Source organism: Euleptes europaea, chromosome 1, assembly GCF_029931775.1.
Source record: "Euleptes europaea isolate rEulEur1 chromosome 1, rEulEur1.hap1, whole genome shotgun sequence".
NCBI lineage: Eukaryota > Metazoa > Chordata > Lepidosauria > Squamata > Sphaerodactylidae > Euleptes > Euleptes europaea.
The window spans coordinates 31,015,686-31,040,244 of NC_079312.1; the positions used below are offsets into that span (position 1 = coordinate 31,015,686).

Below are 24,559 nucleotides of genomic sequence, written 5' to 3' on the forward strand. Positions count from 1 at the left end.
TCTATCATATCTCCCCTTAACTGCCTTCTTTCCAAGCTAAACAGCCCCTTTGGGTCCCCATGGGGAGAATACTGGGGTATAAACGAAGAAAGTTCATGAACGTGGACACTGTGGCAGGTCTGACCCTTGAAACTCTGGCTTCAGCCCAGGTGGAGTCTTACCCTGACTGCTTCCTCTACAGGTGAAGTGCACCAGGAGACAAAATCCCTCATGGAACAGCTGCGGGGCGAAGCGCTCAAATTCCATAAGCCAGGTAAGCTGCCCCACAGGCTGTCACGCTCGGCAGTGGCCGGGTGCAGGTGGGGGATTTTGGCTTCATTTCTTTGTGGAGTCACTAGGGAATTCACTCGATGTTCCAGGAGTTGAGGCACTGATGCAGATGAAAGGTTGATGGGCACCAATAGGAATGCTCTCCAGCTGTGCCAAACAGCTGTTTGCACAAAATGTCACGACGAAAGAACACGGGAGGGTTTTGGATGTCCCAGTTTTGGCTGATTCGGGATCTTGCATTTGGCCCTAGATGGCTGGCTGTCACTTGGCAGTTTGCAGCTGAGCATCTTGAACATATGAAGCTGCTTTATACTGAATCAGACCCCTGGTCCATCAAAGTAAGCATTGTCCACTCAGACCGGCAGCAGCTCTCCAGGGTCTCAGGCAGGGGTCTTTCACATCACCTACTTTCCTAGTCCCTTTGACTGGAGATGCCAGGGATTGAACCTGGGACCGTCTGCATGCCAAGCAGATGCTCTACCACTGAGCCATGGCCTCTCCCCATCTTGGCACATTGTGTTTGCTCCTGTGATCGCCAGATGGCGCTGTGTATCTCATGGCTTTGTCAAAGGTATGTGTGGGTAGACGTCCAAAGCCCCTGTCGTGCTTTGCTTACTCCTCACACACTTTTGCACAGAAAAAATAAAGGTGACTAGTTATTAAACCTGCTTGTTTGGACATAGTTATCCAAGTTGTCATTCAGGCTTTGCACTCCCCAAAGCATATCTTTTTTAAAAAAAAATTATTGGAGAACAAAAATAACAATATACAATTACAGCAACTAAAAGAAGCAGAAAAGAAAGACAATCTTCATGATTTAAAATACAATATATCTATATACACAATAAAATAACTACAGGATTCCTATGTCACAGCTTATTTCTTTGTCTTGATATTCATCATTCCATCCTGACTAAGCACAACGCATTCCACTTTCTCGCCCTTATTTATAAAATTCTCTATTTTATTTGTAGTTTGTGACCATAACTCATCTAAACTTATTGTATCTCTATTTTTCTGAAATGTTGTTAGCTTAATTAAAACATATATTTCTTTAACTTTAACCAGCCGTTCCTCTATCTTTGGAGTCGATTTTTGTTTCCAATGTCTGGCAAAGGCCATTCTAGCAGCAGTTATCGTAGGTAACCCCATAGGTAACCCCATACAAAGTTGGTCTTTAGTTAGATTAGGTACCAGGTTTAACAGGTTTACATGGGATACCCATCTCCATTCCAACAGCTAAGCATTTCACTATTTCAGACCAAAATGATATAGCTCTCTCACATTTCCACTACATGTGTATAAAATATGCTTGTTTTCTATCACAATACCAACAGCTGTTCCCCAAAGCATATCTGGGGTAACTTCCCAATATATCCAACTCAGATTTTTTTTAATGTGGAAAGCTTACAGCTGTTAAGCCATATCCCACTGCTGTGCCCTGACTTGTTCCTTCCCTCTTCAGGTGAGAACTACAGGACAGAAGGCTACGTTGTCACGCCCAACACCATGAGTCTGCTGAAGCGGCATTTGGAGACTACAGGTGGACAGGTAGGTGCACTGAGGTGGGGACTCTTTCCTTTCCTCTTTGCTGGAAAAGGTTTTGCAACAGCAGCTATGACTTCCTTAGGCCAGCAAGAGAGCCAGCGTGGTGTAGTGGTAAAGCGGCGGACTCTAATCTGGAGAACCAGGTTCAATTCCCTGCATCTCCACATGAACGGCAGACTCTAATCTGGAGAACCGAGTTTGACGCCTCGCTTCTCATGAAGTCTGCTGGGTGACTTTGGGCTAGTCACAGTTCTCTCAGAACTCTCAGCTCCATCTTCCTCACAAGGTGCCTGTTGTGGGGAGGGGAAGGTGATTGTAAGCTGCTTTGAGACTCCTGAAGGTAGAGAAAAAGGGGGTATAAAAACCAAGTCTTCTCTGTGATATCTGTTGCCCACTTGGGACAGAAAAATGGCAGCTTTCGTGAGATTGATTGCCATTTCCAGGGAAGAGGGGACGTGTGTGGCACCAGCAGGTATAGAACTGAGGGACTTCTAGAGGCACCTCGTTGGCCACTGTGTGACCACTATGTTCACAAGAAAGGCCATGCTGGATCAGACCAACGTCCATCAAGTCCAGCAGTCTGTTCACACAGTAGCCAACCAGGTGCCTCTAGGAAGCCCCCAAACAAGACGACTGCAGCAGCATTATCCTGCCTGTGTTCCACAGCACCTAATATAACAGGCGTTCTCCTCTGATCTTTGTCCATTCCCCTCTTAAAGCCTTCCAAGCTGGCAGCCATCACCATATAAGAGCATAAAAAATGCCATGCTGGATCAGACCAAGGCCCATCAAGTCCAGCAGCCTGTTCACACAGTGGCCAACCAGGTGCCTCTAGGAAGCCCACAAAGAAGACTGCTGCAGCAGCAGCAGCATTCTGCCTGTGTTCCACAGCACCTCAAATGAAGACATTCTGCTACAACTATAACTTAGCAAAGTACTTGGTCAGTCATCTTCTACCTGTGGGTCACAGAGCCCTTATAGACCAATTATATTTTGTTTGCTGCTTATCAGAAGGACCTGCTGGTGGTGTGGATGTGTAGAGAGCAAGAGTTCTAGGCCTCTTCCCTCTCCATGCGAAGGTACTGAGAGAAAGCAGCAGGAAGGTGTGGAGAGGATTCCTCCGTAACTGTGATCCTTCTTCACCATTGTACACCTTCTGGCACTTGTATTGTTTTTCCTGTTCCCAATTCTGTTTACTGCCCATGATCCTCATCTTCACACCAGTGAGGTCATAACTCTGGCTTCCCCTCTTCCTGTCATGTGACTTCCTGTTACATGCCTGCCGTTTACTAGGTCCTATGCTGCCTCTTGGGGGTTGAAATTGGGTGCTACATCTAGAAAGGTTGAAGACCACTGCACTGTGGTGAACATTCGCTGGCGTTTGGGTGGGATTAGATTTGAAGTGCCATCATTTTAGTCAGAAAGGTTGTGTCCCAGAGTGCCTTGATTAACATGGCTGAAATGTATTCCGCCCTAGGTGCGCACGCGCTTCCCACCGGAACCCAATGGCATCCTGCACATCGGCCATGCAAAAGCCATCAATTTCAACTTTGGCTTTGCCAAGGTGAGAGACTGGGGTATCTTCCCATTCCCCTGACATCCTTCTGTGTGTTCAGATTCTTGTTGGATTTGGGGGTGGGGCAAGAACAATTGTGAGGGACCAGCAGGCTTCCATAATGATACAGCCGCAAGCAACGCACTGTTAGGCCTGGGGTTGCAGTTAATATGACCAGCCCATTCCTTGGACCTGCCTTGACAATTGTGGGTGGGTTATACCTCAGTGGCCAAGCAAATGCCTTGCATGTGAATTGTCCCAGGTTCGATCCATGGCATCTCCTATTCAAAAAGGACCTCAGGCAGCAGGTGGTGGGAAAAACCTTTCTCTGCCTCAGAGCCTTTGCTAGATATAGTAGAGAATTCCAGCCTAAATATTCCATTCTGCCTCTTCCTCAATTATTCTGCTTTGCTAGATATTGTAGAGAATTAAAGCCTAAAGATACTTCATACTGCCTCTCCTTCAATTAGTCTGCTATTTGCCCTACTTCACTTTTTATCTTCACTTCGTGTGAGAGAGGCTAGATTCTCTGGCCTCTCTCATGATCTGTTGTAACTACCCAAGCTGTACAAGTCCCCAACAGAGAAAATCACCTGATTTGATACCAGGCCTCCCCTTGCTCAATTCCTCCGTCTTTTCCTTCCTCTTCTGTAATTTTCTGTGTAACAATGAGGAGAATGGTTTTTTCCCCTTTCCATTGTATCTGAGGAAGTGAGCTCTGACTCACAACAGCTCATACTGGAATAAAGGTTGTTAGTCTTTAGGGTGTCAGCAGGCCTCTGGTTTAAATGTTCCAGTGGTCTGACTTGGTGAACGTCAAGTTCCTTCATCATCTAACTCCAATACCTGTTGTGATTCAAATGACTGGCTTCTGATTGGTAGGTGTTAAAGACCAATTGGTTGTTACAGCACACTTTAACAGTGCAATCCTATGCAGAGCTACTCAAGTCTAAATCCACTGAAACCAGTGGACTTGGACTAGATTAAATCTGAGCAGGATTGCCCTGTGAGTCGTTCCACAATCCCGGGTGGTTCTCTATGCTGAAAGAAATGTATTGCCCTGATCCAAAGGCAGACATCTCATTTCAGCATTTTATATTCACTAATGTTTATGCTTATATATGTTAATATACGGTGCCTTTGAAGATGGGCAATATATGTAAATCAATAAATCATCTTAAATATGATTTTACGTCTTTCCCTTGGTTGTGAGCAAGTGAGCTCTGACTCGGGAAAGATCATACTGGAGTAAATAGAATCATAGAATCATAGAGTTGGAAGGGACCACCAGGGTTATCTAGTGCAACCCCCTGCACAATGCAGGAAATTAACAACTATCTCCCCCCACATCCCCAGTGACCCCAACCCTCCCCCTGCCATGCAGGATCCCACAATCAAAGCACTCCCGACAGATAGCCATCCAGCCCCTGCTTAAAGACCTCCAAAGATGGGGACTCCACCACCCTCCGAGGCATATACATAAATGTTCTTGTACTCCCCCAACCACCTTTCTGGAGCTGCCTCTCTTTGTTTAATTTTCTTCCTTCTTGTTGGGAGGAGCCAGGAGGTTTCTTATGGAGCTGGCAAGTGGGATAACTGTGCTGCTTAATCCCCCCCCCCCCCCGGTCCCTTAGGCCAATGGTGGAATCTGCTTCTTGCGCTACGACGACACGAACCCTGAAAAGGAGGAGGAGAAGTATTTTACAGCCATCCGGGACATAGTGGAGTGGTTAGGTATGCACGTTTAGCGGTCAGGAGGTGGAGATACGGGTGGGCGTTAGAACGGTGCTGCTGGCTGGGCCCACACTGTGGGAGAGGAAAGGCTGCTGCACAGGGATGGCCTGTTGCGCTGTTTGGTGTGAAGAAGAAGGGTCAAGATGGGCCCTGCCATACGTGTTAATGTCTTGTGTGTTGATATAAATCCCCCAGTGGTGGTAGCAGCAGCAGCTTGTTCAGGGGAGCTTGAGTGGGGGGTGGGTTGAGGCTGCTGTAGCCATGGGACTGGATTCTGTAGTGGGGAGGAGCCCTCCTCTCAGGCTCTGGTGTTGTTTCCCTCAGGGTACACCCCCCACGCGGTGACGCACGCCTCAGATTACTTCGACCAGTTGTATGCTTGGGCTGTGGATCTCATCCGGAGGTGAGGAGTTATATCAGAGATGTGGGAATAGTTCCCGTCCTTTTTTTGTTTTGCACTTTCCTAGAGTGAGAGCCAGCGGGGTGTAGTGGTTAAGAGTGGTGGTTTGGAGCGGTGGACTCTGATCTAGAGAACCGGGTTTGATTCCCCACTCCTCCACATGAGCAGCGGAGGCTCATCTGATGAACTGGATTTGTTTCCCCACGCCTACACACAAAACCAGCTGGGTAACCTCAAAGGGGGGGGTGTTGTGGGGAGGGGAAGAAAAGGTGATTGTAAGCCGGTTTGATTCTTCCTTAAGTGGTAGAGAAAGCTGGCATATAAAAACCAACTCTTCTTCTTCTCCTATGTTAAACTTGTGCGGTGTTTCGGGGGGGGGGGGATTATGGACACATCTGTGCATTACAAAGTTTGCATTCCTCCATGTCTAGCAGCGTGTCCTTTTGACTTTGTGACTGGCATCTCCTTTCACTTCCCAGGGGCCATGCTTACGTGTGCCACCAGAAGGTGGAAGAAATCAAAGGACATAACCCACCCCCTTCTCCATGGAGGGACAGGCCAATAGAAGAGTCGCTTCTGCTCTTTGAGGTATGACTCTTGAAAGTCAGCATCCTTAGGCAGTTCCAGTGGGAACTGGAATTCAATTCCAAAACTCCAGCATTTGCTCCTCACAGTCAGAGCTGTGCATCTCCATATGTGGAATTTTAGTGTCCTTGGCTTCTTAGCTTTAGTTCTTTCAAATGTCAAGTTTCTAGCCCCCATCGTTCCATTTACAAGAGCTGATGAAGGGTCAGAAAACTGTGCAGGGGTTGGCTTCTAGCTATCAGGGGAGATGTTCATGATTGCCTTGTATACTTCCCCCCTTCAGGACTACTGTCTCCTGTTCTTGGCCCAAAGCACCTAAATCTTTGAAGTAACTGAACCTTAAAATATAGGATTTCATGGGGCTGAATAAATAAAATGTAATTTATTCTGAAACTTGGTTTCCATAGATATGAATTTGGAATTTTTCCTCCCTTTTAATGCTGTACAGAAGATGTACACCTGTGCCTGTACCTGCTTGTGATGTAGTGGTTAAGAGCGGTGGTTTGGAGAGGTGGACTCTAACCTGGAGAACTGGGTTTGATTCCCCACTCCTCCACATGAGCAGTGGATACTAATCTGGTGAACCGGGTTGGTTTCCCCACTCCTACACGTGAAACCAGCTGGGTGACCCTGGGCTGGCCACACTCTCTCAGCCCCATCTACCTCACTGGGTGTCTGTTGTGGGGAGGGGAAGATGATAGTAAGCCACTTTAACTCTTCCTTAAGTGGTAGAGAAAGTCAGCATATGAAAACCAACTCTTCTTCTTACTGGTGAAAAAACGGTTGCAGTAGCGGCAAGCATGGCCCCCACCCCCCAGTTTTCACCCTGACTTATTCAGACTTTGTCTGAATCACCACCTGGTTGGCCACTGTGTGATCATGTTGCTGGGCTTGATGGGCCTTGGTGTGATCCAGCATGGCTTTTCTTATGTTCTCATGTTTGTATGTCTTCTGTCCCTGTAGGACATGCGCAAAGGGAAGTTTGGAGAGGGTGAGGCCACGCTGCGCATGAAACTGGTGATGGAGGATGGAAAGATGGACCCCGTGGCTTACCGCATCAAGTATACCCCCCACCACCGCAGTGGAGATAAGTGGTACGTGCTGGGTGGGGGTGTCTGCTGCCATTCCAAGCATAGTGGAGGGGATTAAGCTTGGCCACAGGGCAACTCCACCCCCAAAAAACTACCCCACTAGTCCCAAAAGGAAGTACAAGCAGACCTCAGAGATATTGTGGGTTCGGTTCCAGATCACTGCAATAAAGCAAATATCGCAATAAAGCAAGTCATACAAATTTTTGGGTTTCCCAGTGCATAGGGTTGGCATGAGTCGGAAGTGACTTGACGGCACTTAACACACACACAGTGCATATAAAAGTTACGTTTACACTATTCTGTAGTGTATTAAGTGTTCAATAGCATTATGTATAAAAAAAACCCCAGTGTACTGTAATAATAATGGCAAAGTTAGAAATATTGTGAGAATTACCAAAATGTGACTCAGAGATGCAAAGTAAGCACGTGTTGGAAAAATGGCACTGATAGACTTGCTCAAAAACGCAATATCTGTGAAGCGTAATAAAGCAAAGTGCAATAAAACAGGATATGTCTGTAAAGGGTTTTTGACCATGTTCTGTGTGTGGTATGTGCATTTGTTATAATGAACACATGAAGCTGCCTTATACTGAATTAGACCCTTGGTCCATCAAAGTCAGTATTGTCTACTCTGACCGACAGTGGCTTTCCAGGGTCTCAGGCAGGGGTTTTTCGCATCACCCACTCGCTTGGTCCCTTTAACTGGAGATGCCAGGGATTGAACCTGGGACCTTCTGCATGCCAAGTTGATGCTTACCACTGAGCCACAGCCCCTCCCCAATTAGTGCTTAATTTCAATCTGTTATGTGTGTACCAGAAACTTATGATGGCCTCCAGAATATGACTTTCTCGCACTCTATCTCTTGGGCCTTTTCTTCATTTGTGGTGAGATTGCCTCTGAACAGCCAGCGTGGTGGCGCGGTTAGTGACTCGGACCAGAGACACCCAGATCCAAGTCCATATGCCGCCATGCAATATGTATGCAGTGCGGTGGTGTTGCCATAGGGAGTCTTTCCATTTCTAGAGTCCAAAGACTGTGCATCTAAGAACTGTTAAAATGTGTGCATGCATATGTGCAAGTGCATACCCATCACAGTGGAACTGTAGGCGTCTAGAAAATCCAAGGCCCTGACCTGGATAGCCTAGCCTGATCTCGTGAGCCAGCCTGATCTCGTGAGCCAGCATGGTGTAGTGGTTAAGAGCAGTGGTTTGGAGTGGTGGACTTTGATCTGGAGAACCAGGTTTGATTCCCCACTCCTCCACATGAACGGCGGAGGCTAATCTGGTGAACTGGATTTGTTTCCCCGTTCCTACACACAAAGCCAGCTGGGTGATCTTGGGCAAGTTACAGCTCTCTTAGAGCTCTCTCAGCCACACCTACCTCACAGGGTGTCTGTTGTGGGGAAGGGAAGGTGATTGTAAGCCAGTTTGAGTCTCCCTTAAATGGTAGAGAAAGTCGGCATATAAAAACCAACTCTTCTTCTTTTTCTTAGAAGCTAGGCAGGGTCAGCCCCAGTTAGTACTTGGATGAGGAACACCAAATAAGTTGAGGGTCTTGCTATGCAGAGGCAGGAAATGGCAAACTACCTCTGCTCCTCTCTTGCCTTGAAAAGCCTATGGGGTCACCATAAATAAGCTGTGACTTGATGGCAAAATAAATTAAAGAGCATTTTCAGGGATGGATTCAATAGATAGAAATGCCAGAGAAAGGGCTACATATGGAAGTGGTGGCTGAAGTGAGACCACTTCTGGTTCTGGCGATCTGAACCCTTGACTGTCTCTTGCTCTGCAGGTGCATCTATCCCACCTACGACTACACACACTGCCTCTGTGACTCCCTGGAGGACATCACACATTCGCTGTGCACCAAAGAGTTCCAGGCAAGGTGAGATTAAGGCTTCTAACCCAGTGGGACTGGCCTGAACGCGCCCCCCCCCCTCGGTGTGGGGAAGGGGCTTAAAAGCATAAACCAGCAAGCACAGAATCTGCTATGTAGAATTCAGCATCCTGATAATTCTGGCTTTCATACTGAATGAAAGTCAAGTTTCTAGCCCTGTTTAAGGGAGGGGAAACCCAGTTCTCTCTGTCCTTTGGTCTTCATTCATTTCACTTTTTTTTCTCCCTGGCCCCAAATCCCGACCTTTGTTTTTTGAGAAGCTAAAGTCATATGAGCAAAATAGACTGTGCAAACTGTACATCAGGCTGTGACTGACCTCGGCAGCTCCTCTGCTGCGCAACTCTGGTAAACGACGCCGTCCTCTCTCTCCTGACAGGCGCTCCTCGTATTACTGGCTGTGCAATGCGCTGGATGTTTATTGCCCTGTGCAGTGGGAGTATGGACGCCTCAATCTCCTCTACACAGTGGTCTCCAAGAGGAAGATCATTCGCCTGGTGGAAGCGGGCGCTGTCAGGTGAGGGGCGGGCTGGGCTGTATACCTTCGAGGGGGGGATTTCAGGTAGGGAGTGGGGAGGGGCTGGAAACCAAGGGTGGCTCTCTCTGCGGCACCCTGTTCATCGGGGCTGGTATTGCACTTCCAGGGACTGGGACGATCCACGGCTCTTTACACTGACAGCTCTCCGTCGCCGAGGCTTTCCAGCAGAGGCCATCAATAACTTCTGTGCTAAGGTGAGGACGCCTCTTGGGGGTTGGTGTGGCTCAGCCGGTGGAATGGTTGGATGCCTAAATGCACGGGGAGGGGCCGTGGCTCACTGGTAGAGCATCTGCTCGGCATGCAGAAGGTCCCAGGTTCAATCCCCGGCATCTTCAGTTAAAGGGACTAGGCGAGTAGGTGACATGAAAGACCTCTGCCTGAGACCCTGGAGAGCCACTGCCAGTCTGAGTAAACAATACGGGCTTTGATGGACCAAAGGTCTGATGCAGTAGAAGGCAGCTTCATGTGTTCAGTGCAGTGTGATAGAATCAGAATCAGGCCTGGTTTCATATTTTTTGTGGGTCGTAGAACTTCAGCACTGCTCAGCCCCACCTACTTCACAGGGTGTCTGTTGTGGGCAGAGGAAGGGAAGGCGATTGTCAGTCTGATTCTCCTTAAAAGGTAGAGAAAGTCATCATATAAAAACCAAACTCTTCTTCTTGGTTGTGGAGGTGACTATATGAAAAGCAAGGCAGGTCATGAAGTGTGTTTGCTGTTTTTTTTTGTGAGTGTGGGGGGGTGTTCTTTGCCACTATGCAAGAATGGATGGAATTGTGCTTTAGAACCACCTGACTGGAGGAGGTGGGCGTGGCTCAGTGGTAGAGCCTCTGCGTTGCATGCAGAAGGTCCCAAGTCCCTGGGGCATGCAGAAGGTCCCTGACATCTGTAGTTAAAAGGAGCATGCAGTAGGTGATTTGAAAGTCTCGGCCTGAGACTCTGGGGGGCTACTGCCCGTAGACAATACTGACTTTGATGGGCCAAAGGTCTGAATCAGTATACGGTAATTTCATGTGTTTCATGTGACCATAGACCAGGGGAGCACCTTGTGGCTGCCTGGCGATTGTCCATTCCTCTAGAAAAGTGAAGCAGGTCGCCCCTCTGGGTCCAGGGCAAAGGAAAGGAAGCAATTGACCACCCTGAAAAATCTGCTTTAAGCCTTGGGTGCCTGTCTCAGTTGTCCCGCTGGGTATTGGCCCTTGGCGAGAGAAAGCGTGGCACTGCCCTGTGGCTTGGTGGACTCCCGACAGGTGGGCGTGACGGTTGCCCAGTGTACCATGGAGCCCCACATGCTGGAAGCCTGCGTGCGGGAGGTGCTGAATGAACAAGCCCCTCGGGTCATGGCTGTCCTGGAGCCCCTCCGCGTCACCATCACCAATTTTCCTGCACCGCACCAAGTAAGTCTGTGGTCTCTGGGGGGGGGGAATAGCGCCCCACCTAGAGAGCTCTCCTGGAAGCTGGGTACACGCTTGATGCTCTTGCCTTCCTTCCAGACCCTGGACGTCCAAGCCCCCAATTTCCCTGCAGATGAGACCAAAGGCTTCCACAAAGTCCCTTTCCAGTCCACAGTCTACATTGAGCGAAGCGACTTCCGGGAGGTGAGCCTGATCGGAAGAAACCGTGCTGTCCGAGGGAAGCTGATAGGGGTTGGGAAAGCGCAGGGAACTTGGCTATTGGTCAGCTGTTGCTTTCTCATGTTTGCTATTGCTAGCCTGTTTAGATCAAAGTTGTAGTGTTCAGGCTGTCAGAATAGGGCTGGGAAGAACCGGGGTCAAATCCCCACTTAGCCATAAAGCTGATAGAGTTACCTTGGGCCAGGCTGACCCTCCTCCCCCCCAGCCTACCCTGCAGCATTATTGTGAAGATAAAATGGAAGAGTGGAGAACCTAAGTACCTTGGATAGGGTTGCCAGGTAACTCTTCACTACCAGCGGGAGCCTTTGGGGGCAGAACCTGAGGAGGGCGGGGCTTGGGGAGGGGAGGGACTTCAATGTCATAGGGTCCAATTGCCAAAGCGGCCATTTTCTCCAGGGGAGCTGATCTCTATCGGCTGGAGATCAGTTGTAATAGCAGGAGAACTCCAGCTAGTACCTGGAGGTTGGCAACCCTCACCTTGGAGGAAGTGGTGGGAGACAAGTGCGCTGGATGGCTGAGCCCTTCCATGTCATTGGCCCTAATCAGTGAAGGCTTCTATAATGCAGAGGACAAACCTGAATGTCCGGTTTATTAAAAAAGAGATCCTTTTCCAGCCAAACTTAGGTCCATGTTCTCTATGATAATTATAAAGAAGACTTGTGGATAGTTCCATGTTTAAATTAAAAGCTTACTATGGGAGTAGGGTTAGTGGTCTACCCTTAGTCATGGAGCAACACTGACGGAAGAAGCAGGGAGGACGATTTCATTTCCTCCCCCCCCCCCACTGTGGCCTCCCAGTCTGTGTGGCTGTCGGTCCTTGTGGGTCCTTCAACCAAGGGAATAAACTTGTCCTGGGGTTGAAAAAGACCGCTGGGAAGGAGAGGGGAACATGGGAAAGGGGCCGTGACTCTTGCACCTGTGGATTGCTGGATCCAACCAGTTATCCTTCACTTGCAGCCCCCATTTAATTCCTTTTTTTGGTAAGGTTTTGAATTGCGTGCAGCCCTTCCATTGTCTGCTTTGCCTACGCTGCAGATTTAACGTGCCCACCTCCTGAGGGTGGGCTTCACTCCTGTCACTCGTCACGCATTTGAGTTTGCCATAGGGACCTCCTCGTGTGACGCTGTCTGTAAAGTGCCAGGTTCCTTTCCTGGCATCCCTAGGTAGAGGCTGTTGTGCAGAAGGTGCTGAGTAAGACCTTTCTCTGCCTGAGATGTTTGACAGCTGCTGCCAGTGGTGTGACTCAGCATAAGGGAGCTTCAGGTGACTGTGAAGGGTGTCCTTGCTCTGCCCAGAGCCAGGGATATATTGTGAGGACTTCCCCTGGCCCAGAAACCTGCATATGGGGAGATACTCTGCAGAGCTGGCGTCGGGGGAGAGAATGAGTTTGGCTCCCACACAGCTGACAACTGGATGTGATGTCTCTTTATGTTTGCATGAGGGCAGATTTTGGTTTTTTTGCTAACCTTTTAAGTAAATTGCTTCCCTCCTTTTGGACTCCATTGACATGAGTATCTCTTCTGTGTCAGGTGCCAGATAAAGGCTACAAGCGCCTGGCGCCCAGCCAACCGGTGGGGTTGAGGCACACCGGCTACGTCATTGCTGTCCAGAATATCATTAAGGTGAGTGTTGCCGTGGCACGTCCTCCCAGCCTCTCCCTCCGTCTTCTTGTCCCCGCCAAAGAGTCCGGCTGACTTCCAAGTGCTGCTCCTGCAAGGAAAGCCTCAAGGGTGGTGCCCAGTGTTAAATCAGTTCTTGTACTAATCCAGCAACGAGAGGCTGTGGCTCGGTGGGAGAGCATCTGCTTTACGTGCAGAAGGTCCCAAGTTCGATCCCCTGCATCGCAAGTTAAAAGAATCTGGCAGTAAGGTGATGTGAAAGACCTTTCTCTACCTGAGACCCTGGAGAGCTGCTGCTGGTCAGAGTAAACAATACTGACCTTGATAGACCAGAAGTCTGACTCAGGATAAGGCAGATTCTTAGGCTCATGTGTGTTCATATGATACTAACAGCAAAGCTTGTAGCTGTGTGGAAAACACTATCCTGACTCTAACAGATCTTTCTCCCAATTCTGTACCCACACAGTGTATGTGAGTAGGGGTTTTGTGTGTGTGTTAAGTGCTGTCAAGTTGCTTCCGACTTATGGCGGCCCTATGAATCAGTGTCCTCCAAAACGTCCTATCTTTAACAGCCTTGCTCAGGTTTTGCAAACAGAGGGCCGTGGCTTCCTTTATAGAGTCAATCCATCTCTTTTTGGGTTTTCCTCTTTTCCTGCTGCCCTCAACTTTTCCTAGCATGATTGTCTTTTCCAGTGACTCTCGTCTTCTCATAATGTAACCAAAGTACGATAGCCTCAGTTCAGTCATTTAAGCTTCTAGGGTCAGTTCAGGCTTGACTTGATCCATAACCCACAGATTGGTTTTTTTGGTAGTCCACGGTATCCGTAACGCTCTCCTCCAACACCACATTTCAAAGGAATCTACTTTCTTCCTGTCAGCTTTCTTCATTGTCCAGCTTTCACACCCATACATAGTAATAGGGAATACGATGGCATGAATTAACTTAATCTTGGTTGCCAGTGACACAGTAGGGTTTTTGGGGAGGGGATATCTCCATGAGGAAGGAGTAAAATCTTACTCCTTGACCCTCCTCCACAGATCTCAGAAATTGGGATTCTCTTGCTTGCAAAAGCCAAGACTGAGCCCTCCTTCCCCTCCCCCCCAAGATAAGGGGGACATGCTGGAGTTTAGGGCGGAGGAAGTGAGAACGGCAAGCAAGTGTGGCATAATGGTTAGAGTGCTGGACGTGGACCTGAGAGACCTGAGTTCAAATCCCCACCTCAGCCATGATGTTCACTGGGTGTCCTTGGTGCTAGCCTCTGTCTCTCAGCCTTACCTCCTTGAAAGGGTCATTGTGAGCATAACTTTGGGGGAAAGGTGAATCAGGTACACTGCCTTGAGCTCCTTGGCAAGGAAGAACAGGATGAAAATGTGATTGAAATAAATCTCGCTGGTTTCCTGCACGTTTGTACAAAGAGAGAGCTTTGCAGTCGTATACTCATACTGATAACCTGGTTTTCTACCACCAAGCTGGAACTGGGCATGGGAGATGATCAGTCACAGATCAGTGCTTTCTTTTGAACCACCTGATAAGCAAATGCATGAGATTGGTAGGAAGTAGCTATATGAAGCGGTGTTGATTGATCTCACCTGGCAGCCTTTGATAAGGTCAGCCTGTAGGACAAATTTCAGACTTTGGATACAGATAGGTTCTTACTGATCAACAAAATTATATAATGAAATAACGTTAACAATCAGAATTGGCAGAAGGACAGAAAACCCATTTAATTCCCTACAAAAGAGGCATATGTGGGGGCTGTCTTTTTCTGATTCAATTTAACATGTTGTGAGTTTCCCCAGCTGCGGCAACCACCCACCTTTCTTTCCGCAGTATCATGTTTTGGAAACCAAATACGCTATCATAGGACAGCAATGTGTGTGTGTGAAAAGTAAGACTGCATCGATTGGCCTAAGATGCCTGAATTTTGAGAGGGCCTGAAGAAAAGAGTAGCTGTATGTAACCTATCCAAAGGCCAAAGCAGCCATTTTGGGAATCCCAGGCTGAGCATCATAATTAATGGCTGGACAATCAGCCCCTCAGCCAAGTATACAGTTCTACTTACCTGGGAGGCAGCTTTGCTCAAAAAGGCACCTGGTAAAATTCGATTCCAGCGACTAAACTGAAAGCTACAAGATCAGTGCAGGCCGTCCAACATTTCACTAGACTGAAGGTGGTGGTTTCACTGCCCCGGCCCTTAAAACACCTATTTGAGGCTCTATTTCAAGTTTCTTACGGGAGGTTGGGGAAGGGGGTTGTGGCTCAGTGGCAGAGCATCTGCCTTGCACACAGAGGGTCCCAGGTTCAGTCCCCGGCATCTCCACCTAAAAGAATTAGGTCATGTGAAAGACCTTGACCTGAGACTGCTGCTGCCAATCATGGTAGACCGCTGACCTTGATAGGCCTGATTTGGTATAGGGGCATGTTCATGTGATCATGGGCCTGTTGGACTCAAAAGGGATGGAGTTTACTCAAAATAAAGTTGGGAGCCTTTGTTTATGCCTTCCAATTGCTCTTCTTAGAGCAGAGGTGGGTTTCATGCCAATTGGGTGTTATATTCTCAGAGCTGTTTACCTTTATTGTGGCAAAGGGGTTACAAGATCAGGAAGTCATGCCTGATATCTGCTTGGAATACCTGAAGTGGCTAGGTGCGATATTAATCATGACTGGCCTGCGTTTATGTGATTGACAAAAATCCAGTAGCTAAGCCACACCAAAAATGTAGACAAAGTGAAAAGTATGTGGCTGTAGGGCAGGGGTGGGGGACATCAGGCCCGGGGCCATTTAAGGCCCACAAAATCATTTGGTCTGGCCCTTCGTGGGTCCTGGCAGATCTCTAGCTCAGAAGGATCTAAGACTGGTGATCCACCCCCTAACACGGACAGGAATAGCCTCTATTCAAGGCGGATGTGAGTTTGTTTTGCTGAGAAAAGGAACCTTCTTTCCCCCTTGCAGAAGAGTCATTAGCTATGGAGCTGCTAGGACCGCCCAAGAAACTGTGTTAACCCTTTCCCACTTGGTCCTTGGAGAAACTTATTGGTTGGCTAATTTTTAAGATGATAATGTTGTATGGCCCGCGAATGATGTTATAAACATCCAAATGGCCCTTGGCATAAACCTTCTTTGAGATAAAATCACTTTCTCAGATAAACTCTTGGCAAGAAGTCAAAAGTCCTTGTTCTGTAATCTTCCTGACAGGTAAATTCTTGGCAGTGACGACGACGGGCTGTCTCCCCATTTTGAAATAGTCTTCCTCAGAATAACTCTCTTGCTTATATATAGTAGAATGCCTCAATACATTATCATCATACAAATAAAATTTTATGATTGTTTACAGTGGCAGATCTACTATGAAATTAATGAAGCTTGAGCTTCAGGGCCCCTAATCCCGGAGGGGCCCTGAAGCAACATTTTTTTTAATGAGTGAATGTTTCAACAAAATCGATGGGAGTTTTTTTTAAGTGTTTGTTATTAAAATAAGGCTATTTTAGTGATAGAATCATAAGCCAGCGGGTTGAAGTACTTAATATGCTCTAATAACCATTTCATATGGCCTCAAAATGTCCCTGTCAAATTTCAAAATGTTCTCGGGGGCTTGCAGTGCCCGAACCCCCAGCTGTATGGGCTCGCTGAGCTCACCAGAATCTATTCATAGCCTACATTTTGACAGCTGGATTCTCGAATCCTTCGTTGGTACACGGCTTAATAGTTCTATAGGTCAGCCCTTAGGCTAGAGCCAATCGGAACCATAAAATAAATCGGAATTCTCTATTCACGCTACACTCAGATCGCATGTGCATTTTAACACCAAAAATCTGATTTTTACCTCTTTATCCTAACGAGCCCCCTCTGATGACTTTCTGCCTCGCCATTGGAGAATGAACCAATACATCTGCCATAGAACAACCCCATTAAAGAAGATAAAAGCGGTTACCCAGACCTTGTTACTGGTTGCGAAAGGGCCCCCATAACAGTTCAAGCTTTAGGGTCCCAAAAATGTAGGTCTGCCACTGTTTATGATTGCCAAGAATTTATCTTTGAGGAAGATTAAAGAACAGAGACTTTTGACTTCTTGCCAAGAGTTTATCGGTGAAAGGACAGGAAGTCGTCCTCCTTTCATTAATAAATAAGAGAGATCTTGCCCTTACATTGAAATGAGCAGGTGGGGAGAGAGACCCTCATACCTAAAGGCCTAAAGCATGGTAGAAATGTGATGGCAGAAAGAGCAGAGGGGTCCATGGAGCTGACCACCCCTTCTGTGCCTAGGACACCAGCGGACATGTGCAAGAGCTAGAGGTGACCTGCATGAAGTCGGAGGTGGCAGAGAAGCCCAAAGCCTTTATCCACTGGGTGTCGGACCCTCTGGTGTGCGAGGTTCGACAATATGAGCGACTGTGAGTATTAGGGTGTTGGGCGTGGTTCTGAGCATACCAGTTCAGGGAGGGGGGGTGAGGAGGGCGTAGCAAACTGGATCTTTGTCTGTCTGTAATTCTGTGGCTTGGTTTGGTCCCCATCCTGTCTTTTCCTTGACACCAATTCCTTACCTCTTCTCTTTCTCTCCCCTCCACACCTTATTGCAAACGGAGAGAGAGCGAGAGAAAGCTGACAGTAATAAAGAAGCTGGAGTAGAACCCATCTCCCATGCCATCTTGAGCTTACTATGATACAGCATGGCAAAATCTAGCCAGTGCGTAGTGGTTAAGAGCAGTGGCTTGGAGTGGTGGACTCTGATTTGGCGAACTGGGTTTGATTCCCCACTCCTCCACATGAGCGGCGGACACGACTCTGGTGAACTGGATTTGTTTCCCCATTCTTACACATGAAGCCAGCTGGGTGACCTTGGGCGAGTCCCACTCTCAGCCCCACCTACCTCACAAGGTGTCTGTTGTGGGGAGGGGAAGGGAAGGTGATTATAAGCCGGTTTGAGTCTCCCTTAAGTGGTAGAGAAGGCCAGCATATAAAAACCAACTCTTCTTCTTCCTCCTCTTCTTCCTCCTCTTCTTCTTTCCTGAAATGACACCCTATCAGAAACCTTGACAGAACAGATCCATAGTGGCATACACAAAGTTTACCTTCCAGTCTGAAGCCCGGTGTCCCCATTCTGTCTCCTGAATAGCTGATTGCAGAATGCAGAGCAATTGTGTCTCCTGCAGGAAAGGCTCTTGTCCCTCTACTTGCTTGAAAGAAGAATATAGTGAACACATGCTGGACCTTTTGTGGAATGGGAGTACCTGTGCTCAGCTTATTCCACGCTTGGGCCTTATGTAGTGGCATGACAACACACCAGATATAAAATCAAGCCAGTGACAGGCTGAGCTACTTGCATAGATGATGGGGAAGATCCTGAGCCCAACCACACTTGAGGCATAGAGATGGCCAGTCTGTCCAGCAGAATGTTCTCATCATCCATTTCAGCAGGCCAACCAAATCATAAATCTGAATGAAACATTTTGGCTTGTAGGTTCCTGCACAAGAATCCTGAAGATCCCACAGAGGTGCCGGGGGGCTTCCTGAGTGACGTCAATCCTGTGAGTTTTGGGCCCAGATCAGCACTTCATGCCAAGCGGAGGGGGAGGTGGACTAGTGTGAACGGGAGAGAGAGGCGTGCTTTGAAAAGCACTTCTTACCAGAACAGAAAAGTGGGGCTCTTTGCTGGGTGCCTGACGGTTTACTGGCATCTAACTTGGATGCATTCTGTGGGAAGGAAAGTATGATCAGGATGAGGATTTCTGCATACTAAATATTGCTTTTCAGGCATAGTCTGTGCAAGTGTTGGTGAAGGGGGTTCACTATAAACATACACATGCTATAAGAGTAGGGGAATTTGTGATGCAGCTACATGCCATTCTGTATGGGTGGAGAAGAGTTTTCAGTGTTTGGATCCGGGAAGGGTGGTTCTAGGATCATGTCGTCTTTTTTCCCTTCCATTCCAGAACTCCCTTTGTGTGATTGAAGAAGCCCTGGTAGACAGGTCCGTGGGCGAGGCTAAGCCCTTTGACAAATTCCAGTTTGAACGGCTTGGCTATTTCTCATTGGATCCGGACAGTACCGATACGAAGGTCAGCTGTAGAAAGATGCAAGATCCTAGAGGGGATTGTTTTGTTTTTTCCCTTTTTTCCTTTTTTTTTTTTTTTTTTGAAGACAAATTAGAGGGATGGACCACCCTCTTAACATGGGGAGGGGGGACTGGATAGCAAAAGGCACTCCTTTCAACTGCTTGCCAGCATGGTGTAGTGGTTAAGAGCAGTGGTTTGGAGCATTGAGAGTCTGATCTGGAGAACCAGGTTTGATTCCCCACTCCTCCACATGAGTGGTGGAGGCTAATCTGGTGAACTGGATTTGTTTCTCCACTCCCGCACCTGAAGCCTGCTGGGTGACCTTGGGCCAGTCACAGTTCTCTGAGCCTCACCTACCTCACAGGTTGTCTGTTGTGGGGAGGGGAAGGGAAGGTGATTGTAAGCCGGTTTGATTCTGCCTTAAGTGGTAGAGAAAGTCGGCATATAAAAACCAACTCCTTCTTCTTCTTCTCTTTCCGCACAGCTTGTGTTTAACCAGACAGTGACCCTGAAGGAGGATCCAGGAAAGGCGTGATGAAGCTTCCCGGGTGGCTCCTAGCGATGTACAAGATTGCCCAGGAATTGCTTCCCCTCTGCATGGCTGGGAGGAGATGGGTGTCCACCATCACCACCGCAGTCTGCTCCAGTGCCACAGTTGCCTTAACGCACACATGGGATACAGACCTATCCTGTCAATAAAGAGGAACCTTCATGTTTTGCGTAATGTTGGTGATGGGAGCTTTGGAGATACTTCTTTCACTCATGCTGTTGTGTGTAATTGACTTACAAGAGCAACGGCCATCAGTTTATGGACCAAAGCAAAATTGGTAGTCTAGAATCTTTCCATAAACTGTAAAACAGGTAGTCACTCTTTAGCTTTTAAATAGTAGTTTCAAAGAATCTTCATACTTTTCTGAGAGACAGACCTGGGGATTCTTCTCCATGTACCCCTTTCCTTTCTTGGTATGTCAAGTTTATTGCAAGTCACTGAGTACTGATTTCTATCGAAACTGCCCTGGACAGGAAAATAGCACCCCCAGGATCCACAAACAGGAGAATATTATGATATCTAATAGCCAAGGGTTGGTCCCCAGTGCACATATAACAAAATTCATGCATGAAGGGCTGCCACGGTTAGGCCTCTGTGAAGCCAAGGGGTCGCTTAGGCCTCAGTGAAGCCAATGGAACCCCCTAGGTTTTCAGAAGCATCTAATATTGCCAAAATATATGGGGGAGAATATCTGAAGAACTCAGGAATGGCATCTGTGAGCAGATTTTGAAAAACCTTGGCTAGAGTTTGGCTGGCATCGTGGTTTGCTACAATATCTGTAATGTATGCTGAGGTACCCAAATGGGCACCTGGTTTGTGGAAGACACAGTAATGAGCCAGCGTAGTGTCGTGGTTAAGAGTGGTGGACTCTAACCTGGACAACTGGGTTTGATTTCCCCACTGCTCCACAAGAGCAGCGGACTCTTAATCTGGAGAACTGGGTTTGATTCTCTACTCCTCCACTTGAAGCCTGCTGGGTGACTTTGGACTAGCCACAGCTCTCTTAGAGTTCTCTCAGCCTCACCTACCTCACAGGTTGTTTGTTGTGGGGAAAGGAAGGGAAGAAGATTGTAAGCCGGTTTGATTCTGCTTAAAAGGTAGAGAAAATCAGCATGTAAAAAGCAACTCTTCTTCTAATGGCAAATGGATAAAAGGAAGTTACAATCTGTGAGGGGCATAGAACCAGTGTAAGACAGGAACTGGGTTTCCCCTTTCCTGTTGGTCCTTCCCCTGTGTGTATTTTTAGGGCTACCTCCTGCTAAAAAGAGGGTTTTTCCCCTTCATGTATACCCATTCTCTCCAATGGGGTCCAAAGTGGCTTACATCATCTCCATTTTTCATCATGACAGCTCTGTGAAGGAGGAGTTGGTTTTTATATGCCGATTTTCTCTACCACTTAAGGGAGACTCAAACCGGCTTACAATCACCTTTACCTTCCCCACAACAGACACCTTGTGAGGTGGGTGGAGCTGAGAGAGCTCGAAGAGAGCTGTGACTGGCCCAAGGTCACCCAGCTGGCTTCGTGTGGAGGAATGGGGAAACAAATCCAGTTCACCATAGAATCATAGAGTTGGAAGGGACCACCAGGGCCATCAAGTCCAACCCCCTGCACAATGCAGGAAATTCACAACTACCTCCCCCCTCCACACCCCTAGTGATCAGAAGATGGCCAAGATGCCCTCCCTCTCATCTGCCTAAGGTCACAGAATCAGCATTGCTGACAGATGGCCATCTAACCACTTCTTAAAAACCTCCAGGGAAGGAGAGCTTACCACCTCCCAAGGAAGCCTGTTCCACTGAGGAACCGCTCTAACTGTTAGAAAATTCTTCCTAATGTCCCGACGGAAACTCTTCTGATTTAATTTCAACCTGTTGGTTCTGGTCCGACCTTCTTGAGCAACAGAAAACAACTCGGCACCCTCCTCTATATGACAGCCCTTCAAGTACTTGAACATGGTTATCATATCCCCTCTCAGTCTTCTCTTCAGGCTAAACATACCCAGCTCCTTCAACCTTTCCTCATAGGACTTGGTCTCCAGACCCCTCACCATCTTTGTTGCCCTTCTCTGGACACGTTCCAGCTTGTCTACATCTTTCTTAAATTGTGGTGCCCAAAACTGAACACAGTACTCTAGCTGAGGTCTAACCAGAGTAGAGTAAAGCGATACCATCACTTCGCGTAATCTGGACACTATACTTCTGTTGATGCAGCCCAAGGCTGCGTTTGCCTTTTTGGTTACAGCATCACACTGCTGACTCATGTTCAGTGTTTGGTCTACTAAGACTCCAAGATCCTTTTCACACACACTACTGCTCAAACAAGTCTCCCCATCCTATAATTATGCATTTGATTTTTCCTACCTAAATGCAGAACTTTACGTTTCTTTGTTGAAGTGCATTTTATTAGTTCTAGCCCATTTCTCCAGCCTGTCAAGATCATCCTGCATCTTGGCTCTGTCTTCTACCGTATTTGCTACCCCTCCCAATTTAGTATCATCTGCAAATTTAATAAGCATCCCCTCTATTCCTTCATCCAAATCATTTATAAAGATGTTGAACAACACAGGGCCTAGCACAGATCCCTGAGGAACTCCACTAGTCACTTCTCTCCAAGTGAATAAGAAACCATTAACTAGCACTCTTTGGGTACGATCGGTCAGCCAGGTGCAGATCAGGAACCAGATTAGCCTCCGCCACTCATGTGGAGTAGGAGTAGGGAATCAAACCCGGTTCTCCAGATTAGAGTCCACCGCTCCAAATCACTGCTCTTAACTGCTACACCATGCTGGCGCTGTGAGGCTATGTGATTGGCTGAAGGTCACCCAGCCAGCTTCCATGGCAGAGTGGGGATTCGAACCTGGGTATCTCCCAGATCCTAGCCTGACATTTTAACCACTTCTCCAGGCTGTCTTAGTTCCAGCCTGTACTCTCAAATGTAATTAATATGCTGTCACTCGTTTCTTGCTGGTACAAACCTCCACAGCCTCTTCTCTTACTCACCCCCCAATTATGTGTTTGGCTGGGCCTATTTTTCTTGGAAGCATTAGGCACAGAATGTGTTCCTTCATAATGGCATAAATTTATCCAACCCCCCAATCAAATAAGACCTAGGACCCAGAGCTCTTAGGCCTTAGCATGCAGCTGTCAGCCATGGATTTGAAGAAGAGTTGTCTTTTATATGCCGACTTGCTCTACCACTTAAGGGAGACTCAAACGGGCTTACAGTCACCTTCCCTTCAACTCCCCACAACAGACATCCTGTGAGGTAGGTGGGGCTGAGAGAGCTTTAAGAGAGCTGTGACTAGCCCAAGGTCACCCAGCTGGCTTCGTGTGTAGGAGTGGGGAAACAAATCCAGTTCACCAGATTAGCCTCCGCTGCTTATGTGGAGGAGTGGGGAATCGAACCCGGTTCTCCAGATCAGACGCCACCGCTCCAAACCACTGCTCTTAACCCCTACACTACGCTGGCTCTGAAGAGCCTGCCACTGTTGATAGTGACCATTTGTTCCTTCAAAAAAGATTCATTTGATGTGTGCGCTTTACCTCACTCAGCTGCAGGCAGCCTAATGCCTGAACCTAGCCGCCTTGGGCTATTTTTAACGGACTGCATTTCCAGATATTTTTAAAATATTTAGGAACACATGAGGGCAAGCAGGCACAGCTTTTACCTTAAAACAAAAAACAAGCCTTAATGAAATGTAATTACCCCACCCTGTAATTAGGCTTTCCAGAGCAGCATTCCTTATTGTTGCCAAAAGAAAGGTTCTAAAAATGCATTGCCAGTGGTTAGAGGCTCAAAGTACAGGGAGCTTTGGCAGGAGAGGCAAAGGATGCCTTTTCTGCATACCAGAGAATCCCTGGTTCCAACAATGTGCCCCCCCCCCAGCCCTTTCTTTGCAATCATGAAGGCTAGAAACTTGGTTTTGCTTAAGATAAATAATGGGACTGCACACGTCAACACTCCTACAGCTGAATCTGTGGCCTATGAACAACTGCATTAAGTTACAAATGATGGGTGCACACTATGGGATGGATGATACTACGTGTAGTGGGGTAAAAGCAATGGAGAAATGCAAGAGACGAATCCTGGCAGATAATAGCTGAGGTGATAGGCATAACTTGGGGATTTTCTTTAAAAAGAAACATGTCTTTTGTACGTAAGAAAAGCCATGGTGGATCAGACCAAGGTCCATCAAGTCCGGCAGTCTGTGAGCCAGGGCTCAGTGGTAGAGCATCTGTTTGGCATGCAGAAGGTCCCAGGTTCCATCCCCAGCATCTCCAGTTAAAGGGATTAGGCAAGTAGGTGATGTGAAAGATCTCTGCTTGAGACCCTGGAGAGCCACTGCCAGTCTGAGTAGGCAATACTGACTTTGATGGACCAAGGGTCTGATTCAGTATAAGGCAGCTTCATGTGTTCACACAGTGGCCAACTAGGTGCCTCTAGGAAGCCCACAAACAAGACAGCAGCAGCATTATCCTGCCTGCGTTCCCCAGCACCTAATATAACGGGCATGCTCTTCTGATACTGGCAGTGTGTGTAGGGTAACAGCTGCACACACAACAAAAGCTGCATATTGTATGAGCTGTGCAAATGTAAGTCATCACAATTCATAGATCTCAAAATGCAAATTGCTTCATAAAGATCAGGTCGACAGAACAAACATATACCGGAAAGAACAAAAATAACCTTCTGGGCTCGCATCGCACCTTCGAGTGCAAATATTAAGACACGATAGTGTTCAATTCAGCAAGTATTGCAGAACGTCATGCCACAAGAGAGGCAGGACATGCAGCTGCTGAGAAAATGCCGTGGTATATAAAAAAGCCACATGTTAATTCATAAAATATATAGTGGTTTATTTGGATGATTTTATAGTGATTTCACTGTGGAGTTTAGCTCGGTTGGGACGGACACCCGGAGAGTCTTCATACGAGAAACGGTCTCCTTGCTAGGCGATGGCTTTGGCTTCTGGTAGGAATGCCTCCCAATATTTTATGAGCTGCTGTTGTGTTTGTACTAACGATTCCAAATACTTGATTATAACAGTTTTGAAATCTCTCACACGGTCTTTCTCGAATCTTCCTACTTC

General features: G+C 47.5%; 1 protein-coding gene across 1 annotated transcript in view; it reads left to right on the forward strand.

The window, feature by feature from the left end:
- The window catches only part of QARS1 (glutaminyl-tRNA synthetase 1), a 34,880-nt gene extending 15,408 nt beyond the window's left edge, over positions 1-19,472 (forward strand). Inside the window, exons 8-24 of the mRNA XM_056853627.1 lie at positions 182-253; positions 1,736-1,821; positions 3,296-3,382; positions 5,008-5,107; positions 5,432-5,510; positions 5,987-6,095; positions 7,056-7,186; positions 8,976-9,068; positions 9,457-9,594; positions 9,722-9,809; positions 10,863-11,009; positions 11,106-11,210; positions 12,776-12,868; positions 17,130-17,257; positions 18,325-18,391; positions 18,797-18,922; positions 19,404-19,472. Of these exons, the coding sequence (XP_056709605.1) occupies positions 182-253; positions 1,736-1,821; positions 3,296-3,382; positions 5,008-5,107; positions 5,432-5,510; positions 5,987-6,095; positions 7,056-7,186; positions 8,976-9,068; positions 9,457-9,594; positions 9,722-9,809; positions 10,863-11,009; positions 11,106-11,210; positions 12,776-12,868; positions 17,130-17,257; positions 18,325-18,391; positions 18,797-18,922; positions 19,404-19,454 (1,700 nt within the window). The 3' untranslated portion in view covers positions 19,455-19,472. The remainder of the gene's footprint in view (positions 1-181; positions 254-1,735; positions 1,822-3,295; positions 3,383-5,007; positions 5,108-5,431; positions 5,511-5,986; positions 6,096-7,055; positions 7,187-8,975; positions 9,069-9,456; positions 9,595-9,721; positions 9,810-10,862; positions 11,010-11,105; positions 11,211-12,775; positions 12,869-17,129; positions 17,258-18,324; positions 18,392-18,796; positions 18,923-19,403) is intronic.
- Positions 19,473-24,559: the final 5,087 nt, after the last annotated feature.